The 25282-nt window shown below is 42.8% G+C and overlaps 1 protein-coding gene across 5 annotated transcripts in view; it reads right to left on the bottom strand.

The window, feature by feature from the left end:
* Window positions 1-25282, bottom strand: part of LOC137195262 (multiple C2 and transmembrane domain-containing protein 1-like) — a 163552-nt gene that overhangs the window by 6311 nt on the left and 131959 nt on the right. For 4 of the 5 annotated variants that reach the window (XM_067607516.1, XM_067607479.1, XM_067607507.1 and 1 more), the window contains exons 16-20: window positions 20255-20311; window positions 13786-13884; window positions 5094-5203; window positions 4275-4384; window positions 4039-4136 (exon numbers count right to left, since the gene is read on the bottom strand). In XM_067607516.1, coding sequence (XP_067463617.1) covers window positions 4039-4136; window positions 4275-4384; window positions 5094-5203; window positions 13786-13884; window positions 20255-20311 — 474 coding nt within the window. The remainder of the gene's footprint in view (window positions 1-4038; window positions 4137-4274; window positions 4385-5093; window positions 5204-13785; window positions 13885-20254; window positions 20312-25282) is intronic. The other variant, XM_067607488.1, reaches the window with a different exon arrangement.

Genomic DNA, 25282 nt, shown 5'->3' with positions numbered 1-25282 from the left:
GACATTCCTGTCCAAACAAAAATCTTTGTGAGTGCATACAAACAAAGAAAAGTTTGCATGTCAGTAAAAAGTAGGGTTTTGTTTGTCATGAAAAGTAGCGAGAGGGATCGACAAAAAGAAAGGGTGAAGGAAAAAACAATATCTCAATCAAACAATACTTTTCTCTCTGAAGAGCTGCCAGCCAGGAAAAATGGGGCTCATGCGTCACAGGTTCAATTCCACCTTACAGGTGACAGGCCTGCCTGACGCTATACCCTTGGCTCCCTGCTGCAGACAACAAGAGCTAGTTAAAGTCAAAAACAGAAGAAAAAGGCAGAGGAGGTGAGGAGAATGTGGGACGTTAACAAAATAAAAGAAACCAGAATTGGGTGAAAGTAAAAAAAGTGTGGTAATGCACATAAGCAATTTGGTAGCGCGAGTGGGGAGCTTAAAGGGGAACATCGACGGGAGAGGCAGTGGGTAAAGACCCAGCGCTGCTCAAAGGCTGCTCCACCCTCGCTCCTCTCCTCTCCTCTTCTCTCCCAAATGTTGACAGTACAAGTGCAAAACAGGCTTTGAAGTATGCTCTGCTGAAGGGGCGCCGTGTACCGTGCTTCGTTTAACGGTGTTACCCACAAAGCATCCCGGAACCTGCCTCTCTCCCTCTCTCACTGTCTCTCATTCTCTCTCTCTCTCCCTTTCACATTGAACCTTTGACAGTGTTTTGATGATGCCAGTGTGGGCAGACAGACAAGGCGAAACCAGGGTAGGTGACAGTGTGCAAAAAAAAAAAAAAAAGGCAAATACGTGAGTAGATAAATGAAGTCAAGAAAGGCAAGGGAGCAACATTTTAATGATAATATGTTATTCTGTTTGCAGTCCTCTCCAGAGAGCACAAAACTCAAAGTGGGTTTCATCTCATGTGACACCTAACAGAGCATAAGGGTTATTAAATGTTTCCAGGGAAACACTACTGTGTACAGTTCAGACATCTGCAGATTGTAGGATTCAGCACTCACGTCTATTGTTGAGAAAGAAAAGGCATGTCAAGGTGACATAAGCCAGCGAGCAAAAAAAAAAAAAAAAAGTAAGGAAAGTTTTGCCTATTAGCTGCAGTGGTACGACATTGAATAGTGACTAATTGGCCGCTCGCAGTAAAATGTTTAAATTTGTCACAAAAGTGGGGGAAGGACAAAGCGAAGGAGAGAGAGACCTCTAGTAGATGTGAGTGATGGCATCTGGCAACGTATCAACCTTTAACTATCCTGCCTTTGACCTCAATATACCCAAAGAGGTCTCATCCCCAACATAAATGTTGTCTAAAAATATTAACCCGACTCCCCACTGTTCATTAGGAGCTAAATTGGAATTCATGCTTATTTTTGTACTGGGGGTTTGATCCAGCTCCTTTACACCGATCATAAAGGGCCACTTGGCATGCTAATTGCCTTGGCCCTACTTATGCACTCCCTAGCTCACATGGCTAATGGTGTCGTAAAACATACTAGTGCACTGACACCTCCCAAACGCCAGGTAGGGAATAGTAAGCACTATAAAGGTGCTCAGTTTGGCCTCGTTTAAGAGGACATGAAGGATTTCCTGATAATGACTATAAAGATAGCTTATGCTAGTAAAAGATCCAAACCAAAAACTCTTATCCAGAGAGCAAGAGGGACTCTTGCACGCACGCATGCAACCCTGCACGCACAAATACGTAAGCCAGCCTTTAAAACTGCTTCTCACAGAGGGACACGATGATTTAAATAAACTGTTCTCTGCCTGTTGCAGCTTACATTCACTGCTGGGGATTTAGACTATAAAGAGTGTTTGACAGTGCTAGGGCCCGGTGTCAGTGATTTGGAGAGTTTGGTTCACAAGACTGAAGTACCTGGTGAAAAGAGAGTGTTGCTGCTGCTGAATGCAAAGTTACATAGAAATGGAAGATAAGAAAACAATGACAAAAGCTGTTCCCCATTTGTTGTAGTGCTCTGCAAATATATATGTTATGATAGACTGCAGTCCAGTGTGGTTGCCCTTTGAAAATAAAGTCATTAGAACCTCATCAGTTCTGGCTGCACTGAAGCACCTCCAAATGATGCGGAACACTAAACTGAAACAACCCCAACCCACCTCACATGCACTACTGCTGGGAGAGCATGTGTATGTGTTAGGTCACATCGGGGCCCTGAAATAGCACTTCATTAGTCATCCAGGGTGTCAGGCACAGTGGGCCCCTGCACCAATGCCAGTGGGTGCCATGGACACGTGCCCGTGAGGGGACGCTCCATTTGGACCCCAGCACCTCTCTGCATCATCTGAGAGCCTCAGGGGCTTAATCCCCACTGACGGCTCTGACCCAGTAAGGTGGGGGCAGGCAATGAGGTGAACCCACCACCGGAGGAAGCAGTGGGACGCACTGCGAAGCAGAACGTTCTAGTCTGTTTTTAGCCAACGACCGCAGAGCAGGATGTCTTCACAGTGGGCTAACCTTTGTATTCAGTGAGAAAGTGATTAGTGCAGGTTTCAGTTCTGACAGAGCAGCAAATCTAAATGTCGATGACCTTATCTTTTTGATGCAAACAAAGTTAAATTGTCCTAAATAATCAAACCAATCATTTCCATCAAACCATCAACTCAACTTTTACCTTCTGTCCTCATTCCTTCTCCCCTATATCCACATCCATTTCCATCTTTCCTCCCCTGAAATCTATTCTTACCCTCTCCCTTGGTCTTTCACCCTCATTACTCAGTCAGCCTCCAAACTGTCAGAGAAACCTGGCAACAATTACCATTCCAACAGCTGCAGCAATAACTGTTACAGTAGCACTTACAGTTTTACTTATACAGTAGGCACAACTCCAGCAGCACGGGCACCAGACCAGGGCAGCATGTCTACCCCCACCTTCCCCAGCCAGCAGGCCCTCATTAGAGGCCTTGTAAAGGCCTCGTACCTGCCGGGCTTGGGCCCCTTCACTTCTCTGCTCCTTCAGGCTCCGGGTGTGTAAGGTGGCTGCACTTCACCAGAGGGGACAGCTTGGGCTCATTTAAGGCAATGGCTACCTGCCTTGTGCCAATCGCCGCAACAGGCCCCAGAAAACTATGAAACTGTAAAACTGCACGGGGGCCGAAAGGGGGAGAACATAGGAGGCTGACAGGGGTGTGTAGGGGAGCAAGGATTATGACCCTGTAAAGATGAAAGAAGTTGCGGGAAACAAGCGATCAAAGAGGAAGTGTGTCAGCGCTTATGTGGCAGGGGATTGGTCATATCAGAGGCCCTAGGTCGTACAGCCTCAGTCTGCACATTTGTGTATCTGTGTGTTCGTGTGTGTGTGTGTTGAACTCAGCACAGCGGGGATTAACGGCCACAGCGGACACCATCGGTGCTGGATAACACAATGACTTTCACAAGCTGCTGCTTAATTGCAGTTTAAACTGCACTTTGTCCTGGGCAGCACAGCACGTTACAGATTTAACATACACACACACACACAAGCACATTTACACACCTATATTTTACCTTAACGAAGCATCTGTAGTCTTCAGCCACAAAGTTAATCTGATCTCACGGTTAATGTAGAAGCAAAACCGCATGGGGCTGGTTAACTGTTGGTTTACACTCTGTTCCAATTACTAGCATAGCTGGGAAACGACAGCTAACTGTAATTGTGTGTGAGTGTATGTGTATGGAGTCAATCAACCTAGTTATATGCTGGGCACTAAACTCACTTAACCTTGTTATCTTATTACACAGCTCCAGCTATGTATGTGGAAATTAAATTAGACTAGGAAGCTACTAATAAGAAAACAAAGAAACGACTTTGAAACAATTAGATTAGATGTCTAAGTGGGTAAAACAATAGCCAGTTCACTCCACAAGTACAAAAGTGCAGAGTATAAACCCAGCAAGCGGCTGAGAAGAGGAAAAAGAAAAAAAAAAACAGAGAAAGAGTAAGACATAATAAAAGGAGCCCTAACCCTTGCCCATGTCTGAGACTGACAGAGGTAATGTCAAAAAGATATAAAAGATGAAACAAACATGAAAGTGGAAAGTTCACCCACCACTTGTACATCTGAGGGCACTCTGGACAGAAAGTCTAGCAGCTCATTGTTATCAATGGTGTAAGGGTCTCGCAGCTTCTTTGTGAATTTATTCACCCCTGTGGAGAGAGAGAGAGGTAGGGAAGAGTAAGAAGATATCAGCACATACTATATGAATACGTATTTGTATATACCTATTGAATGTAATTACTTAAACTTACAGTACATGTAAGTAAACATTTCTGACATTAGCTCACCCCAGACTAGCACAATATATCTTAGAGGAATGAAGTAGATGATGATGGTTGCCACTCCAAGAGCCACAATGGCCAGCCAGCTTAAGAAAGGCACAGTCCAGTTAAATGAGCTGTAAAGAGAGGAAAAAGGGGTACTGTAAAAATTAGGAGCAGTAAATCCAAACATGCTGAGAAAGAGTAAAGAGCACAGTCAGAAAGGGCATTTTAATACTTTTCTGCCCAAACAAGCTGATCTGGAAACCCCTGCACTACAAATTCACGCTCACTGGAGCTGAGCAGAAGGAAAGAAGTTTATCCTGTCTTACAGGTCAGTATTGCAGGGTGAAAATGGCCCATGACTCAATGCAATTCATATCATCTGATCAGTAAAACATCCTAAACTTTACAGAAACATTAAATTAAAATTTACCTGTAACTGAAGAAAGAACCTGTAGTGCAAGGCCAGTCCAACTTTTAATCTAAAAGAAATTCCCTGCCTTCACTTTGCTTTGTATATGTGTGAGTGAATGTCAGGACCTTTGTGTACATGAAATTAATGGTTTTTGTGTGTGTGCATGTACAGTGATGTTTGTTTAAGGTGTACATGTTTCAGTTAACAGGAAGTCATGGGGGATTAAGTGAGAAATGATGGACAGCCCGTGTGTTTGTCTTTCAGGGTTGGGTGTCACGCTGACAGTGTTTTCTGAGAGCAGCACTGAGTTAGACTCAGGCTGGCAAGAGGAAGCGGGGCAACCTGGCATTGCAGAAAAAAACACTGGGACGTGCGGAGCGGAGCAGAGCGCAGCGGGCTGTGTGCCGAAGAGCGGGCTTACGACTCACTTCTTTATCCTCTCGCCATAGGAGGCCACTTCATCCAGTGCATTCTGCACGCTGATGCACACGTCCTGAATGGCATAAAGCTTGTTCATGAAGCCCTTTCTCTCAGAGTCCTGCGAGAGCACAGATAGAGGGAGAAAGAAAGCAAGGGTGAGACAGGAAGAGATGGAGCGAAACAGAGAGGAGAGGGTGAGAGAGGGGAGGAAAGAGAAAGAAGAGAGAAAAGACAGGGGCTGGGCACAGGCATCTTTGTGAAAACAATACATTTTAAATAGCGTCAAAGATTTGGAGTGGGAAGCCAAATCACCAGATATCCTGCATGAACTGACGGAGTGCTCTCATTCCAGGCAGTAATAGAGATATAAAGTCGGCAGAACAAATCAAAATGTTTTCCTCCTTACAAAAGCTCACACAGGAAAATTTGAATACGTGAATAGAGAGGCAGAATTAAACTGAAAGCCGAATGGATACATCAATCTCTGGGCGCTCTTTCTCCCTCTCTCTGGTGCTGCCAAGACAGCTAGGAAGACCAGGCAGAGCCCTCTTTTGTTCTGCTGGCTGGCACACTGTGATGATGTCACCAGCTGTGACATCATTATCATCCTTATTAAGGCCATCACCCACCATGAAGAGCAAGCTCTTCCTTTTCAACTTTTGATGGTTGAGAACTTCAGAATATTGCGAGGAGCGGGGGGGAGAGACCACAAACTAGGCAGGCAATCTAAAATCTACAATCCCCCCTCTCACTGAAACAAAGTGAAGAATTTAAGAAGTCATGCAACAGTCAACAAGCTGCCTGCTGACTGACTGACAGGCAGGGACAGGATGGATCTGGACAGAATGAGGTGACAGAGAGTGATCGAGAGCCGTTGGGTGAGTGAGGACATCAACATGCAGACTGATTGCGGCTGAATGTGATTGGTGGGCATGCTTGGGAGACAAAAGTGGGGCATAACAAGAAGAACAGGGCTATCTATTACCATCAGAGGAAAGTAACCAGAGTGTCCAGTGCTACAGTATGATCAGGGGTGGTCAGTTTACAATATACTGTAGTAATAGTAGGGGAATTTGAAAAAAGAGCAGAAGACTTTTGTCATATCATCGCCCAGATCATCTGGTTCCAGTGCATTGGCATGCCAGCTAGCATACACAACTCTATAAACTCTTTTTCTTTCTAATTCAGTGAGAGTGATTACTGTTTTCAGGGGGAGTTTGGTCATTTTGCTTGTATGCTTGCATGAATGAATTGATGTTTTCGCCTGTTTCTGAGTATATTTGCTGCTGAGCTGAATGGAAGATACCAGAGACATTCATAGTTCAGATAAGAAAGAATCTGGATTTGATATAGCCAGGAAAAATAAGGACATTACACAGCAACATAAGTGAATTAGTTGCAAAATGAACAAAAAAAAAACTGAAGCTTAAGTAATAAACGTTTGAAAGAAACCAAGAGCTTATGGCAAAACAACCGATAGCCACAAAATATTTCTTTTGTTAGAGAGACAGCATGTACAGCAATGGCTGCTATAGATGAGAATGGATGGACATGGTTAGATTAGAGAGGTAAACCTCTGAGTAATCCTTATCATTATACCCAAAGAGGACAGTGAAGTAGTCAAAGACACTAAAACCCCCAGGACCCCAGAGGCCTTTACCACGTTTCACTCCTTAAGACCAGCCCCCCCACCTCACCACAACCCTCCCAGTGAGACTCAAAACAACCCCCCACTGCCCCCAAAGCCACCCTCTTCTTTCTGCTCTCCGTCCAGGATCAGATAATGTGAAAAATGAACCATGGAACAGTCAGGGAGACCACATGGCCTCCCCAGCAAAACCACACAAGACAAATAGATATAATTAGACAGCGTCCCTGGGTTATTTTTCTTTGCAAATATTTTACAAGACTCCCTTTCTTTCTTCCTCCCTCTCTCCTCCTCTTCTCAGTCCTTTCCTCAGAGTCCATCTGTTTTTCATTTCTCGCTCAAACAAATCTCAGAGTGTGGAGGGCTATTGTGATGGGCTGGGTTAGGCCGAGCCGAGACGGACTGGGCCGGGTCAGGCCATTTTATTTTCTGGCCCGGACTCAGGGGAGAGTGTTTGAGGGCCAGGGGAGTGGTGTGAGAGAGCGGGCGGGGGTGGAGAGGATAAGTCAGAGGTCATCGGAGTATAAACCATTGCCACATGCCCCTCGGACTGCGGTCTGACTCCTATTTCCTGTCTTCAAACACGGCTCGGGGAGGCGGGAGGTAGCAATAACACAGAGGGCCACGGAGAACCTTGTTTTCCCAGCTTCCCCGCACACTGCGCACATATGGAGCCAGGCAACCTGTTCTTATAATGGAACCTAATATGCACACAAACACACACACACACACACACACACACACATACACACACACACCCTACAGCTATTAGATAAGGTTGATCTGCACACCTGGTCTTGCTGTGTGACTCTACAAACGATATACACCGACACAGATTAGACGATGAGGGCCCTTGACTTCTGAAAGCAGTTTCTTTCTTTACTGAGCAAGTTTGTAGATTAAGTTTTTAGACTGCAATGTCACTCACCACTGACAGAAAGGGGATTGATACAGAGAGAGACAGGGCACTCACACATCACAGTCAACGCTAAGGAAAGCTTTCTAAAATATTGACTTACATATCAAACAAAACTGTGAAATATTTGAATCAGGGAGGTGAGCTTAATTCTCAGTTGTATCATTCTTTCTGTAGTTTAGTGGAGCATGTGTGTGCATGTGTGTGACAACCATTAGCTCACATGTGATAAGCGTTGAGGTTTTCCAGTCCTGACCAGCTCCCAGTCTCACTCAAGAGGAGGAGCAGGGTCTTTACAGGAGACTCAGGGCCTGTATTTCCATCTGTCTCTTCCTGTGTCTGTCAGGGAGACTAAGATGGTTTGTTTGGAGAACTGAAGGCAAGGCTAATAAAATGAAATCTGTGAGGCCTCTCGCTTTGACTTGGCTACAGTTGCAGTCATGTTAATGCTCAAAGTATGCTACAAATCCCAGCACCTCTGACAGCAGTGTTCTGATGGATGGTGCTACATGGCTTGAATCATTCAGACAGATAGTGTAATAAGCTTGCCTAATGAGTTCAGCATCATGCATTTTAATAGACTGCAACTGTAGGTTCATCTGCAATGTGTTATGCTGACATGTTACAGTAACTGCCAATTCAGTCTGTGTACTACAAATTGTCACTGCAGTCAGATGACAGAGCATTCAATCTAGACAACTTCATCTACTGTAAGAGAAGCCTGGATCTGTGTAGATATTATATGTATTCTTTACTGTCAGGTACACATGCCACGTGTACCAGTACATACAGTACAGTTTATGTACAGTACAATATATAAGCCAATGCATGAAATGTCATTAAATGTTGGTCATAATCTCTGACTCTGAGATAAAAACCACTGTCTTACTTTCTGCCACAACTACATTTGATATAAACCGAATGCTTAATAAAAGGGATATAAAATGATCGCAAACTGGTGCAGCAGCATTAAATGAAAACAAAATATATGCAAGAAGATCAAAACGGCAAGAAAGAATATATAAGAAGAAAGAATATATACTGTGTTAATTAATTTTTGAATACCAATAAGCAACAGTACACTATTAATGCAAAATAGCATTAATTTGTGTCTCTTAAATGCAAACTCCAGTGTCGGTCTGATATAAATAAGAAAGCGTCTCGAGGCCTTTGTACACATCTCACATTATTTTTCGTTCTCTGTGTCCTTTTGTGTGTGTTGGTCTATCTCTCCCTCTGAATATCATTTGTTTTTTAATCTATAGCAAAAGGTCAGGGCCAATCAGAGTGCAATGTGAGTTAAGGGTGAAGTCAGAGTAACAGCACACTACTGTGTATGAAACGAAAATCTGCACTGAGACAATCTGTTTACGCCGTGAGTGAAATGTTTCTATGTGCAGCAGAAACTCCTTGACATCAATTAACTCTCATCAGGTTTGGTAACAGAAATATTTAGTGAGTCAGTGTCCTTTGTTGGCAGAGTTGCATGTTTTAATTGTGTGTATGTCACTTAAAGGCAATAAATGCATCTTTTATGGTTATGTCCAAAGTTTGCATCATTGTGCGGAGTGTGATATGAAATCTCAGCCAAGCAGCCATCACTTTAGAGCTCAGCCACCCTGTGTACAAGTGTGTGGAGCAGGTTGCACCATGGGACTGCTCCCATCAGGGAAGACAGACTAGGGAAGGCTCGTTAAAGTGATGTGAGCTGTTTGCATGTGTTAAGGAGAAACAACCCTCAGTGACACCAGAGAGAGCCGAGGGACATGCGCTCTCTCACCTACATATACACAGAAACAGCCCAGTCAGGCTATCAACATAGCACTTGCTGGTAAATTGTGGTAAACAAATGTGGTAAACTCCTTGAAACACTTGATTAAATATTTAACAAAGGAAAGATGTGCAATGCCTCTGTGTACTCAAGTGTTCTATTTCTCTTTCAGAGAGATAGCATCATAGCTGAGCACATCTATATGCAAAAGTGCAAAGTGAGCACTTGTAAACTTTGCAAAGACAGTTTGTTCTTCACTGACCCAAGGCCTAGAGCTAAACAAGAGAGAGGTCACTGAGGACTTAGCCTATTACGATGGACTCAAATATCTGTCCTATATCTACTGGGTGGAAATAAAGAGAGCCATTTGAGACTGTTTTAACCTCCGATCACATTGTTCTCCCTGCTGGGTTACGCCATAAAAATGATAAACCTAACAGTTATAATGTAGCAGCATATATCCAATCACACCACAAAATGAGCCTGAACCACAAGTGGCTTCTGCTCAGTGCGGCTGTGCTAAAAATGCACCTGTTTTTCTTTGTTTTTCTTTTTGTCTCTCTCGCTCTGGCAGCACAGTAAAAATTGAAATGTCAAATAAAACGTGACAGGATGCTAATATGTGGCTCCCAGAGGGCATCTGAAAGTGTGCTTGTTGATTTTGTAACTGCAGAGAGAGTCGACATCCCTCCCATTTCCACCCCAGGAAAAAAACAAAAAAAAAACATTGAAAAGTTGAGTCAAGTTGAGGAATGCTTTAGCGGCAACACTGATTCAATTTCCAAAGCCAGTGAAAGAATTAAGGATGACAGAATAATAAATAGCGCATACAATTAGCATCTGCTGTACAGTCTGGTTAACACTTAATGCGTTGCTATCTCTCCTTATGAAATAAAATATGGGTAAAGGAAACTAATTATTCCTTCCCATAAACATTATATTTACCTCTGCCCAGTTTTTAAACATTTCTGTGAATAATTAAATATAGAAATAACTTAGTAATTGATGAAAGTGAAATACTGTTCACTAGTAGGAGGTGAGGCTTGTCCACATCAATGGCTTTTAGTTCAATCTTTTTTTGTTTTTGTTTGTTTGGTTCAGTACATGAGTCACAATTATTAGTCCAATCTGTTAAATGTTTACGTAATCGTTCATAATTTGCATTTCTGTATTTGTATTGCAAAGCATTTTAATTAGTTTAATGAAAATGTGAGTGACTGCTTTTTAAACTAGAAAGATCACATGTTTTTGCCGCTTGTTCATTGGGACGCTTTTTCCGGCATTATAATGAACTAAATAATATTTTACAATGGACATTTTTAGCAGTAAGTACTTTATATCTGTGACACTGACCGTTTAAATAGTTCTTCTTCTACCACAGAGGTAATGTAAGCCAAATACAGGCCTTAATATGAAAATTAATATGTCTGAATAGTGTCTATTCCAAGGAGTCCACTGGGGAGCGAGGAGTCACAGATTTAACCTACTGGGAGTTAAGAGAAAAAAAAAGTTGGGGACCCAGTGGCCTAGAAGAATATCTCCCCTCTGTCAAGAAATGACAACAAGACGAAACAAAGGCCCTGCGACCAGCCTCAGATACCACCATGCAACCTGGCACCTCGCCAGCGCCACATGAAAGAAGCAGATGTTCCTTTTTTTTTTCAGGCTGCGGTTTTAATAAATAATTTATCCCATACAAGAACTAATCCATGGGTGAATGTGGGGAATACATCTCTATTTCCCTCCCTCTCTTTTTATCATAAACACATAAATATCTGTTTAACTAGTGTGTTGAGATGCACTGCACGTCCTCCTCCTGGCCCTCATCAGGCAGCTCACACACACAAAGGCCACGTTAAGATGTGATGGGGCGTCCCACTCCCAAAGGCCCAAACGGATGAATGTGAGGAGAGTGTCTGTGTGCACACACAGACTTCTTTGAGAATATCTATGTGCGCTAAGGGTTGCTCCCACAAAGCCAAAGTCAAACTACAGTTAAGACTGTCAGCTGGAGGTGGACCAGGCAGACACAATGCTCTCTAGTACTAATTAGTCTCTTCACCCAGCCTAGTCCCATAGCGAGGATAAATATACACATATGTAAAAGAGAGGGAGAGAGAGGGAATGAGGGAATAAAAGGAAGAGGTGGTGGTGACTTATTTTCAGTTTGACCTCTGCTTCCTATCCTAAAGAGAAAGGTTTCTGGTGTTATGAGAGTGCGTTTGTGTGTGTGCCTCTAATGTGTCTGGGTGGCAGGAGGTTGTTTGCCACTGATCATCTTTACCCATCTCTCCCTGGGGCCTCTCATCACCTCTACCACACCAGCCACTCCATCAGACTCAAGGTCGGGTGCACACACACACACATAAATGACTACCACCCCACAACTTCTGCGCTTGATCACTTCCTCTTCCTCACCTCCTGCCGAATGCCACCCGACCCCCTGCCCACCTGCCTAATTCTCCCCCACCTTGCCTCACCTCTGCTCCCCTGCTCCTGTGCTCTCCTTCCCCTGTCCTTCCCAGAATCCAGCCTGGCAGAGTGTGATGAATGGGACAACATTACTCTTGTCCTCTGTTGGCCTGGTTTAGCTGCTCCAGCCCATCTTCCTCTGTCTGTCAGTCTGTCTGTCTGTCTATCTGTTTGTCTTTTTCACTCTCTCTGTCTGCGTTGGCTTAAAACATATGGCACTATGAAATCGAAATACTGTATTCATTGGTTTTTGCCATGCTGCAAGATGAGCGTATAAGGAAACTGATAATACGCAAATGTAGATGAGGTACAGCTATTATACATACATACATATATATATGTATATATATATGTATATGAAAGATAATCATTTTAAAGACACATGTAAGCATGTCTGATTCTGTAAGGTGGAATTTTTATCCACAGGAGTTTCATTTCTCTTCTATAAATTAAGATCCATACCTATACAATATTGTATAATTGTTCATTAATTAAATCATAGAAAATTACATGTGATTCATCACCCAGGTCTATAAAACGTGCGCTATCTCCGGTGTACCTTTAATTACATATTCATGTTCAGAGAGGCACAGGCAAGAAACAGCTTTAACATCCACTGTTTTAAACTTTGTTTTGGTAGGGAAAAAAAAAAAACACGACAGAGCGAGAGTGCATTGCTATGAAGTGAAGGGATCACGTCTTCAAATAAAATATGCATCCTCTCAGTGCTCATTACAGATTTATGACTCTTGTTAAAAGAAAAGGTGGCGGCTGCCTTCTAACATGTCTGACTTTCAAATTCAGACGACACCGCTGTCAAGTGTTGTGCTCCACATTCTGTCCAATGAGAGACCGGGAGGTATGAGTGTTCCATCTTCAACATCCTATTCGGTGAGTGTCTCGTAGAGAGTTACTTTGGGTGGATGAGAACACACAACTCCTCACCTACAGTGCAACGAGTGCTCGTCGTAAGCCTTTGATGCATAGTTCATCAGTCAAAAAGTTCAGTTGGTTCAGCCGCTCTTGTGTATGTGATTCAGAACAATAACAGTTGGGGGAGTAGACATTGCTGCATTAGGCATAATGAGCATTGGGATTTGCTCCAGCAATATGAAATAGTTTTGCTGTTTCTGTTGCAACTTTTAAGAAAAAGTGCTCACAAGCGTGTTCAAATCACCATACCACCCACAACCGCACACACATGCACACATATACGCTTTCAGGGCTCTGAGAATCCCCATTAGAAAATTAGTTTGGTAGGTGCTTATTATCAGTGACTTATGGGTCATAAAGTGTGAAAACAATCATTATTTTTAAGAGGAATGTAATTAGTGCTATTCAAAAAAAAACAACAATCCAAAAGTATATTTTTGGCAAAAAAGTACACTAAGCAACTCTGTGGTGGAATTTTATTCCCTTATGGCCCCCATCACTGCGCTCATTACAAGTTCAAAATCAGCAATCAGCAAAAACTTGAGTCACTCCCAATGTCACCCTTTAGTACCTCAGAGCCTACAGTCCCACTAGCATCACACAGTTAACACACTGTCGCACCTCAATCTACAGCTGTCACCTTGCAGGGTAATAGGTCTACAGTGCTAGAGGGAAGTCACACAAAAAGACGGGAGCAGCCTTCCATGCTGGAGCCCCATTATCGTCCCCATCACCTTAAAGAGCAGGCAGAGGCGGAGGCCTCGAGGCGGGGTTGGATTGGGGGGCCGAACGTGCAGAGCGTGGGTGTTTGATTGAGACGCGGACAGGGAACAGGTATTGTACACAAAACCCTGACAGGACAGCAGACAGAGGCCGCCGGACAGACGATGAGCTAAGTAGGAAACCGGAAGACAGTCACACACACCATTAGAAGTCAGAGCCGCACACATGCCCACTTACCACCATCGCTCGTATCCACTCAAAGTGCCAGGAAGCCAACATATCCTCGAGGATATGGTTTTTATCACGGCTGTCCTCCCAGGGGCCTGGTTTAGGGTCCTTGTGGATAGATTACAGTAAGATTTTGTCTTTACAACCCGGAGAAATTAAGGTGCAAGGGTTAAAGAAAAAAAGAGGATACTTTACAACTGGGGTCTTATAGTTGATGTTTTGGCCAATATAACAGGCTATAGGCAAGAACAACATTGTTTCACCACCTTCTCTGTAGAGCTTGTAAACATAAGCACTGCACTAAAAGCAGCTTTAGCAGTGCAATGCAGAGGAGAGTTTTAATTGATTTTTTTTTAAGTATTCAAACTTTGTTTCATTCTCCAAATAAATGCTTTTGATAGCTGGGTTAAAGCATGACTGTTTTAAAACCATTTTAGGCATATACTGGACTACTGCAAAGCTGTGTCTAGAAGAACACCAATTTCTACAATCTCTACAATGACTGTGGTGAGTATAAAGCTGTACTTATCTATAGGTATACTGGTAAACTGCAAAAAAAAACCCTCAGAACAAATGTTCATGTCAATAACAAAAGGCCAGAGTTAAAGTAAAAGTGAAAAGGGAATGGAGCAGAGCGAAGGAGAAATGAGAGAAAGCGAAAGACAAAGCAAGAGATATGTATCTTGGGGGAATAGAGATAGTGAGAGATGATCCACCTGATGTATGTGTGTGACAAAGAGGAAAAACAAACAAACAATGCAGTGTATTTTGCATAGAGAGACAATACCCCTCTATGCCTCTTTCACCCTCCTTTTTGTTTTCATTCCTTCCTCTATTAGCCAAACATGATTAAAATGCAGTTCCTACTAGTGTCTCTGCTGAACAACGAAAAAAAGACAGTGAGATGGAAAGAAAAATGAAGCGGAAAAGTCAAAAGCATCTTTTACAGCGTGACGCTTTTCATCCTTCACAGGCAGGGAGAAGAAAAGAACACAGAGATTGAAACTTTTTTTTTCTCTTCCCCTCTCCCTCTCTCTGTCTCTCTCTCCTATTCTCCTCAGCAGCTGAAACCCCCCCGATACCTGAGGACAACCCCACTGCATTACAAGCTCAATAGCCTCCCTAGAACAACATTTCAGTCACACTTTTTTTTTTCCAGAGCATTGATATAATTCCCAATGCTCTCTTTAGTCCAATTACATTATGCCATGTCGCTATCTGAGCGATCGGCGCAGTGCCGTGACTGGGACTGAGAGAGGAGTGCTGGGGCTTGGGAAGGTGCTGCACAGCTCCATGTGCTATCTGGAGATAAGTCAGAAAACTTACACTGTTTTTAACCATATTCACACTGAGACAAAGTGTGCAAACCTTGTTTAACATAACATAGAGCGGAGAACCTAGGCACTAACAGAGGAAACAGGAGCTGAGAGAGAGCTGGGGAGAGAAGAGACAGGTAGATACAAAGAGAGAGCAGAGCGGTATTGTATGTAAAAATCAGTAGCCGAAAACAGCTGCAAGGCCTGCAGGGTGAGAACTGGATATGTGTGCTGATACTAGCCATTGGCCAGGAGTTATATACTTGCCAGAGAATTGATAAACACACACACACACATGTGCACACTTGTGTGTGCGTGCATGAGTCATGCCTACAGGGAAAGCAGCAGAGGGTGGAAAGGCTGTCTCAGCACTATAGATGAGAAGGATAAAGAGATATTGTGCTTTAGGAAGACAACTGCGTGGCAGGAGAGATGAAGACACAGAGGATCATGTATGCTCAATCTTATATACAATGTACAGTCACCTGCATTACAATTTGTTACAACCTGTTTGGACCACATCAACATTTGGTGTCATGCAATGTGTACATAAATCACAGAAAGCTATCCTAAACTCCTCAAAATTGTATTGTAATTCCATATGGTTTACCTATATTCAGTCGGTGCCCCAATAGGTCAAAAAAGATTTCATCGCTGGTTCATGTGGAATGCCGTACGGAATTGAGTCCATAAATAAGACTAAAAAAAAAAAAGGACTTTTCATTTCAGTATAGTAATTTAGATTTTACGGTTCAATGCGTTGGAGCTAATGAATAATGTCCACTCTATATTTACCATCAACTCTGCACATGAGGGAGGGAAAAGAGAAAATGAGCGAGAAACTGGAGAATGAAAAAAAAAAATTTCAAGGGTGCATGTGGTGTGTCTGTGTGTGTGTGAAAGAGAGATAGATAGATAGACAGAGAGAGAGAGAGAAAGAGAGAGGGAATGCACTGAGCAGTAAGCCTGTGAGCAGGACATGATTGCAGTGTGTATCTTATCTGTGTCAGGTCCTCCTGAGGCTAGTGGAGCCTAGCTGAGCGGAGCACGAGCGCTTCAGTGACCAGTCAACCGTGTGAGGGTAATCTCCTCACTCTTTCAGACTCTCTCTCTCTCTCTCTCTCTCTCCCTTTTTCCAGTAAGCCCCCCCTCTGGGAGACAGCTGAGCCACTGCGCACACATAAGCATGACGCTCACACAAAATACACAAACACATTTACGCACACAAACACTCTCACCCATGCTGAGCCTAAAGGTGATAGCTTCGTGCCAGCTTTGGACAGCGAGCCCTCAGGTGAGAAGAAACATCACAGGCTACATTGCACACTGAAGCCCCTGTAGCCAGTAGCCTGTAAATATACTGTGGGAATGAGCTGCATGTTGCTGCTATCTTACACCATCCATGTCCCACAATGTTACTTCGAGGTGTATTGGAAGATACTGAGAAGGCACATACAGACACATGAACTGAGCTGTAAGTAAGATAGAATTAGGGATGGCTGAGATGACAGCAGGTCCAGGACACTTGGACGCACAGGAGTACCTGTCCATGTCATTTTTACACGTTGTTGTGGCAGAGAAACCACAGGTGCGACTAACATTGATAATTGCTGCTTTCCACTTTTAACTGGTTCCAGAGCCCTGGTATTGTGCATGATGTGCTCCGTGTCATGGCTTACTGGGGAACCTACATAGAATGGAGGCATCGTTAATATTATTAATAACACTCGTGCTTCACCTGCTATGATGAGTCAAAATGTTTTCTGTGATAAAGTTTTATTACATTCGGCTGGGAGAAAACTCTCTAAGGATTATCTATGAAAAGAGAGTAAATCATTTCAAACCAAAACTACATGTCTGATAGTGTCCCAATACTAGCATCCCATAAACTAAAATCAGTGAACCCATGAAGGTGATAAATATAAACATGTCAAATTTAAGATCTACTGTTTGGGATGTTGCAACTGATATTAGAGTTCATGATGACAGCCATGTGAATAATACGATGCATTGAGCTACAGTGTATTTTCAGAATATTTAAAAAAAAAAATAAATATGGAAAAGTTAAAAGGTCTATGATTTTAACTTCTAATATTTACTATTATGAAAACCTCTTCTTGGATTAAAGTGTTGAGTCCAATTGCTCTTGATTCAGCCTGTCTGGATAGTTAGATGATGATAATCTGTTGGCAGCACATTTTTTCACCATCATTAAATCACAACCAGATACAATACATGTTACACACTTGAAAAGTGTTCTGTATTATATTATCTGAATCTCTAAAAAAAAAACTCTTTACTCTCAAAAAACATTTTTCATTCTGCCATGCTGACATCTTTTCATGCTGGATATGTATCTTATTTGTTATTTCTAAGACTACAATTTCAATATGTGTGCAACTGCTTCTGTACTCTGTTGGTGAAAAAGCTGCATCTGCAACTTGCCACCATGTTTAAGATTTGTTTTATTGAAAGCAGAGGTTCAAAATTTGGGCAGTATACTGCTTGCATATTCTCTGTGTGTGTGTGTGTAGGCAATAAGAGTCAAGCAACATTCCAAGCTGAAGATTAACGCACACACACAAACACACTCGCGGAGCAGGAGGACGAGAGTAGAGTAAAAAAAAAAATTAGTTCATGTCTAACATTCTTTCATCCCTCATGTGCCTGCCTGCTTGGCTTTAACAACTGAGCCGTCCCCATCAATTAGTCTAGATGCTGGACTTTCATTGAGATTAAGTGACTAATATCAGTGCTTGCTCACAAGAAAGACACTTTTCACGTCTGCCCAACAATCTGCTAAGTCAAAACACATGTGGTGATCCAAGGCAAAAAGCCTGCAAGGGGTCTTCTATGCAATGAAAAACAGGTGTTCTACTTTTTGGCCATGTAATACCCCATTTAGCCTCTGGAGCAAAGGTTATCCAGCTAATAGCTGCCTTGTGGTGCACTGGGAAGAGCCGTGCACATGGCCGGAGTAAACATCTGGGACGAATTGTACATACTTGCAACATATGCTTCAAGTTCAATTAAAATGAGGCCTTGGCACATTTATTAATCTTTTTTTCCCTTTCGCTCTCGTTCTCTCTCTCTTCTTCCCTCTCTCCCCTATAGGCCTGTGCCATAAAAGAGGCCTCCTTTGACCCGTCCTTCATACTTACTCATACAATCTGAAGCTGTACCTCATATCCAATGTAAAAAACCTCATATCCAATGTAAAAGACAAATTTGTTAAGCCTTGAAATTCCATTTGTTCTGCACTTAACCGGGTTGGAGGGAAAGCAAAGGGAAGAGAGAGAGAGAGAGAGTACCGTATGTGTCAGGATGAAAGAGTGAAAAAAGGCAGGGAAGGGGACGATTGAGGAAAGGGTAGAAGGAGAGAGATATAGGCGAAGAAAAAAGAAAAATGCCCCCCTTTCAACTTTCCTACAGCCCAAATGAAATGCTAACAGTTGAGGGGAGCAATAGATCAAAATGTATGAAGCCAGAGTTGGTAAATTGTAGCCTTTGTGGCGGCTGTGCTATCCAGCATCCCAGCCCTGTGTGAGCACAGAGAGCAAGGCCTTCTTATGTGGAATAATCAGTTTGGCACCAAATCTGACGGAGGCTGCACAAGCTGCTGCTGCACCTCATTTCAATATGAAAGTCTAAAATGTATTTCATATAATCTGCAGCTTTTCAAATGCCTGTATTTTTATTTTTTCCCTGAGAGGAGGTAGGAAATGCAGTGATGGAGAACAGACGTAAAGAAGGGGTAAAAAAAGGTTCAAGGTTGCCTGGTGCATATCTTCAGTCAGTGGCCCCCTGTACATTTCAGCCTTGGAACTTCACAGCCATGAAACTTTGCTTCTGCATCACTGTGGGAGAGGATGTAATGCTCACGTATCTTTGTGTGCTCATCGCCCAACTGGCTGCCTGGCTGACTTATTGCCTGACTTACTGGTGGGATGACTATTTGACCATCTGCAACATAAGTGTGCTTTTTTTAACCCTTTTGCTGCAGACTTGAACTTACAACCCTTCGAAAATGGGAGCGGCTGTAAGCGAGGTTGGAATTGTATAAGAAAATTTCACATTCAGAATGTCCTTAGGCAAAATAATTTTGAGATATCAAATTGCCTGGTCAAAGGCCTTTACAATTACCATTGCAAACAGCCAGAGTTTTCCCTCAAAAAGATTACTACACCAGACCATGCAAATTACCACATCTTAGCCTACTAACCTTTATATTGCTGGAGTGTGGCTGCAAGGCATCAAGTAACAGCCAGACTAATTTCAGATTCAAGACTTTTCCGTCAAGGTGCTTTACGGTTTTCACAGTAAAATATTTGGGCTTTACTTAAAAGCTCAAGTTAGAATTTGTAAGAGTTACACTTCCTTGTTTTAAGACCCCTCGAGTCTGATCACACTGTGGTATCAAACTGAAAATTGTCTTCATTTCAAATGTGCGGCACCGAAACCCAGACAACCCTGTAGATGGTTACAGAGTTGCTGAAGCATTTCAATTACCATCCCCAAGTGGAACATTGACAAAGTACTGTATCCTATCCAGTGGCATTTGTTTCAGTAGCTGTTCCTACAGTGTAAACGAGCGGAGGCAGTAAAGCAGCCACCTGTTGTTACCTGATAGTGTCTGGACAAGCCCAGATGCTGTTTTACTGGGACATAAAGGAGCAGTGAATGGACCTAAATAGCTAACTAAGCACTTTATACGGGTGCGTGTTCACAGGAAACAGGGCTGAAGCATGACTGTAATAACGTAAATTCTTCATAGTGTTATACGAAGGGAAAAATAAGGACAGTGTACCAAACTGCAGTGAAAGACCAGGCCGAAGCAAAGCAAGCCAAGAAGAAGAAAGATGAGGAATGTGTTGTGTATATACCTACAGAGAAAACTTTTCAAAAAGGTTAAAAGGTTGTATAATCTTTGTACAAGTGTTTGTGCCTCAGGCAGTGACTGAACAGGGGAGGAGATGGGAGGGGAAGATCGAGTCATTTCATTCGTCTGTTTGTGTTTCCGGTCTATGAGGCAGTGTCAACTCTTCCTGAGGCAGTGTTTGTCTGTGTGTGTGTGTGTGTGTGTGTGTGTGTGTGTGTGTGTGTGTGCACATTTGTGTATGTGTTTGTGTGTGAGTGCATCCCTGCACACAAGACATAATTACCTTGTCATCTTTGTCAAAATCCTCATCCTCGTCCTCCAGCAGGTCCTCCATTGCTTGCTGACAGATGCAACGAGAAAAAAAAACAGAAAGAGAAATAAAAACGTTTATGTAACAGCTATGGTGCAGATAAACATTAGATAACACAGGGTTAACATTGGCAGAACACCCAGAGAGGCATATTAAAGCTGATTGGTTATGGTTATGTCTGGCAAGAGTTTGTTAATGAGTATGGAAAGCATGTAGATAGCACAACTATTGGATTGGTGTGTGCTAATATGTCACAAGCTTCAGAATGGTTTAGAATTACAATTTAATTTTAGAAACATTCTGTTGTTCAAATGCGTTGACACTTCTGGAAATGTAAGCAAATGCTCTGGCTTTGAATTTCAACGGGCTGAGGATTAAAGTCTATTCATCCACTCAAATCGCATTGCACAAAAGCATTCAAATCTTACACCATTCAGCGGGACGAGACAGCAGAACTCTTCTTCTTCTGATTCTTTTTGGTCTCTTCTGACCTCTATGACCTTTGCACCCGTCTCTCACCTCAACCTCCCAATTTCTATACATTCATCAATCTATCATTTCATATCCTCTCACAGAATGGTGCTCCACGAAAGAAGAAAGAAGGAAGCCTGCAGCGTAGAGAGCAAGTCACAAAGAACAGCAACTATGTGCTTCAGTGGTCCAAAACCGATGAAACTGGAGCTGCTGTAGCTCTGAAGCCCCAAGATACCCCGATACATACTGTACAACACATAGAAGAAATGACAGAGACACACTCCTGTGCACACAGTCAGAGACAGTCAGAGACACAAAGACACATATGAATACATACGACATTCAGTAACAATGTCACATGCAGGTTGTGGCTTCTCCTGTTCACTAATAGAAGAAAGAGACAAAATTATTTTTACATATGCATTAACAGGAAATGAAATGTAGTAAGAAAAATGTCTTAATGGGAAATGCAGTCCTTCACATACAGCTCAGACCTCTATCTGTATGTGAAAAGTAAGCAGAGAAACAAATGTCTTGGCTTATATAAAAGCAGCTTGAGCCACTGTGTTACTATATCTGATTAGTATTTAATGATACACTGCTTCGGTCGCTGTGTGTCTTTGTGATCGTGCACAAGTTCACATATGATGTCACCAAAGAGAAGACTACAGATCATCGCTGAATCTCTTATCCACCGTCTTCCTGCCAATCACACATCAAAGCAACAAGGTCATATTGTCGCTCCCAATTTACATAAACAAACACCCGTATCGTAAGCCCTACAGCTGTCAACACCCAACCCCCCAAAACCCTAAAAACCTTCACCCAGACTCAACGCCACCACAACCCCCTAACCACGTCCAGAACGCCACAGACTAGTTTGGAGAAATCCAAAAATCATTACTTAACGAGACAATAGCTTTTGTCCTTTTTGTTTTTCATTGGAATAAGGGGAAAAACTATGTGGCGGCTGACATAAGCCTCTTATGTAAATGCAGCTTCTCAACACAAACAAAGAGGAGTTCAGAACAGCAGAGTTGAGAGGGTAGAGTCAATAGTGCGTTGTGCACCAGTGCATGTGCGTGCGTGTGTGTGTGTGTGTGTGTGTTTGTGTTCTATCAATAGCTCGGAGCGAGTTGGGCAAAGTGTTGTGCATGTGTGCATGGTACTCCCTGTTGAAACAGTCTGACTGTATAGCAACTGGTTATTCCCCAGTTCACTGAGACTCCATCACTGTCTAGAAAAGTAAGCCTGACTGTTCACAGTTCACAATCTCTTTACTGATAGAGAATACATTCACTACTATGCTATACAAACACCAGAGAGAGAATTCTCGCTCTCAGCCGAGGCAAAAGATGTAGACGTGATACTGTAAAACGAAAGCCTTCTGGCATCTCTAAACAAATGAACTATAACTGTTTATAAAGTCATCATGGTTCCTCCCAAATCCTTTCACCCGTGCCAAAATACAAACATAATGGATTCCTCCACACAGAGGCTTTACTAGGGCATGCCTGGCACACGCTCCGAACTTTAAACAAAGGGAATGAGCATGAGCTAGCAGGAGAAGCATGACCTAGAGAGACAGAGAGAATGATAGAGTCGTTTGTCTCCCTCTGCTCTCCGCTCTGCTCTCTCTCCTCTATCGCCTCTGGTTACAGAGAGAAGTCATGTTTCCTGTGATGAGACACAGTGTAAAATTAATAAATAAAAAGACATGGAACATGTCATCTGCCCTGAAGATTGCCACGGCTAAATGCGTGCACTGAAGCTACTGTCTCAGTAAGGGAGGATATAAATTACCTCAGTGCAGCCGATGAATTCCAAACATCTTCCTTTCTCTCCCTCTACCTTTCTCTCTATTTTTCTCATTCGTTTCCTCTTTCTAAGACCTGTTTGGTGTATGATATCATTTGTCTGCTTATCCCCCCATTATCATGTTGTTTGAATTACTATCATTACAGCAAGGCAGCATCAAAGCCTTGCTGTCGACAGGATCGTGTAGAGCTCACATTGCCTGCAGAGCCGCTCCAGTCAATTCAATATCTACTGAGGTGGGGGATTAACATATTCAGACCTATTCAAATAATACAGGGAAGATACAGGCTACTCTTACAGATTACACTGTGCACCATAAATACATACAAAGATGGTGATAATATAAAATACATACAAAGAATATAAGTGAGTACAATGACATTGAGAGTTCAAATGGCTGTGAAAGTATATGAATACATCTGTTTGGCCTTCGTGGCTCCGACCTAAAAAGCTGATTTGCGAGGATTAAATTTCTTTTTTTTTTTCTTTGTTTTTTTTATACACTTTTGTCTTTGTTCTAGAGTGGCGACACCTTGTCTGTACACAAATTGAATTTTTTTAAAAAAGAATGACATATCTGTAGCATTGGCACATAACCCAGAACAAGCTCTGCTACATCATTCTGATTTTTCCTCTCTTACTGTACTGCCCAACATTGCAAAATACTGTCTGTGGAAGGAGAGAAATGAACTGGACTAAACAATGAGTTTTGATTGTGTGTGTGTGTGAATGGCTTAGTCTTTTATCACACTATAATCAAGAACATGCAGCTACTGAACCGGATCATAGAGGTAGTGTAGTATCCTCTTGTTTAGGTGTGTGTAATTCTTCAGTAAATCCTTGCATAACTATTGCTTTACTCTGTTTGGTGACTGATACTCAACATCTTCATGTTATTTACATTCAGTGTTACGGAGCCAGATCTCTCTCTACCGTTTACTGTTACTCTGTGCCAGTTAAAGTGAACACTGATAGCTAAAAATCTGTCTGGACTGAATTTGAAAAAAGTCTGGCAAAAGCAACGGAAACTAAGGTAGTTGAAAAGTCCAGAGAGTGTTTGGATCTGATACTTTCCTGTTTGAGCGAGCCCCTGCTGCACAGACTGATTGACTGAGAATGTGATGAAAATTTTGTTACAGTGGTAAAAGGGAGCAGCGGAAGACAGTTTTTCCAAGAACTGTGTGTCTATCAGCAGTGGGGCGCAGGTAGATATTTCTAATACCCTATTGATCCCCAAGAGGAGAATATTTGTATTCTCCCTTTGCATCCACAGGGAGCGTCTTGCACACATTTAGTGGCACAACAGCACCCCTAGAGTCTTTCTCAAGGACAGAAATTGCCTAATCTTGATTTATGTCCAGTTGTATCCCCCTTACTCCCCTAACTCTAACAAAACTAGCTCTGACTTTGATGTTGGAAGATTAGCAGTATGATTGTACCTTATAGGACTTAGCTCTTACCTATGTGATACAAAGTGAAAATGGCCAAAACAGGTTTGGAATTTAGGTTACAGGCAAGGATAACTACACTGTATGGAAACATACCGGAGAGTTTACAGCTAACCTGGCAAGGGTAGAGGGAAGCTTTTGAACTAAAAACTGTACTCTGAGGGGATTGTTGCTAGTACGTCATTTTCACCCTTCCTGTATAACACCTCTTTACTCACCCCTCTCTTTCCCTGACCAGGCAGAGTTCTCCCACCCTAACCTTCCCAATGACAGCCGCAGGGGGAATTGACGCCAAGGCAGACATCCCAGCGAACATGAAGATATACTTTCTCCTCCTTTTTTCTCCAATTCATCCATCCCTCCCTCTCTCCATCCTCCTGCTGCTCTTCCACTTTGATACGTGAGGGGGTTTTAACCTCTCCAGCTGCTGAGGTTTGGCCGACTGGCTGGCTGGGAGATCTCAAGGCCCTACTTGGTATGCACTATCCATGAGTGCATGTGTATGTGTGTATGTGTGTGCATATTGCCTACACCACAGTTTCTGCAGACTGGGGGAGGACTGTGCGTCTGATAAGGGCTGCTGGCTGAGCTTGGCTGACCCACGCGGGCCCTTCACAAGCTGTCAGAGCCACGGCCCTCAGAGGGGGGCCCTTCCATCTGCACTGCCCCAGCCAGGGCTCACCCAGCAGGGGGCTAGATAGGGGTGAGACCGGGGGGCTACCAGGAGCTGGAGGCTGGGGGTGGGGGTGAGAAGGGCGGCTCCATATTCATGAAAGCAACACAAAATCTGTGATCATTGGAAAAGATGCGTTAGCAATGCTTATTTTACAATTGCCAAACTCAGTGTACATTTCATCATTGCTTATTTGCTGACAAAACAGCAACTATGGTTAGTCAGAGATTCAGCAGCTATTTACAGGAAATCACAATGATCATGCTCCACTATCATTGTTTAGATAGTCGGTAAATCCGGTAAATTCAATAATAAGATGTTTGTCCTTCTCAGACAGATGATACAGTCTTGTCTCATTGTTTTTCATGCTCAATTGTGGAAAAGAGACTTGGTACATACTTGATGTTCAATCTATTGCACACACACTCACATCTGTAGGCTTGAGGCTCAAGGTTTAAACTGAAAAACTTGCAAACAGCTACAGCGGGTGTACTGTATAGACAAAACAACAACAACAAGCACTGAGGCAGACACCCTGAGCTGCTGACGCTGTTAGCAAAGAGCACAGACAGTTACAAAGGTTCAGTG

This window comes from Thunnus thynnus, chromosome 2, assembly GCF_963924715.1.
Source record: "Thunnus thynnus chromosome 2, fThuThy2.1, whole genome shotgun sequence".
In the NCBI taxonomy this organism is placed as follows: domain Eukaryota; kingdom Metazoa; phylum Chordata; class Actinopteri; order Scombriformes; family Scombridae; genus Thunnus; species Thunnus thynnus.
The sequence above is the reverse complement of the archived record's forward strand: the minus strand, read 5'-3'. Positions and strand labels throughout refer to the sequence as shown.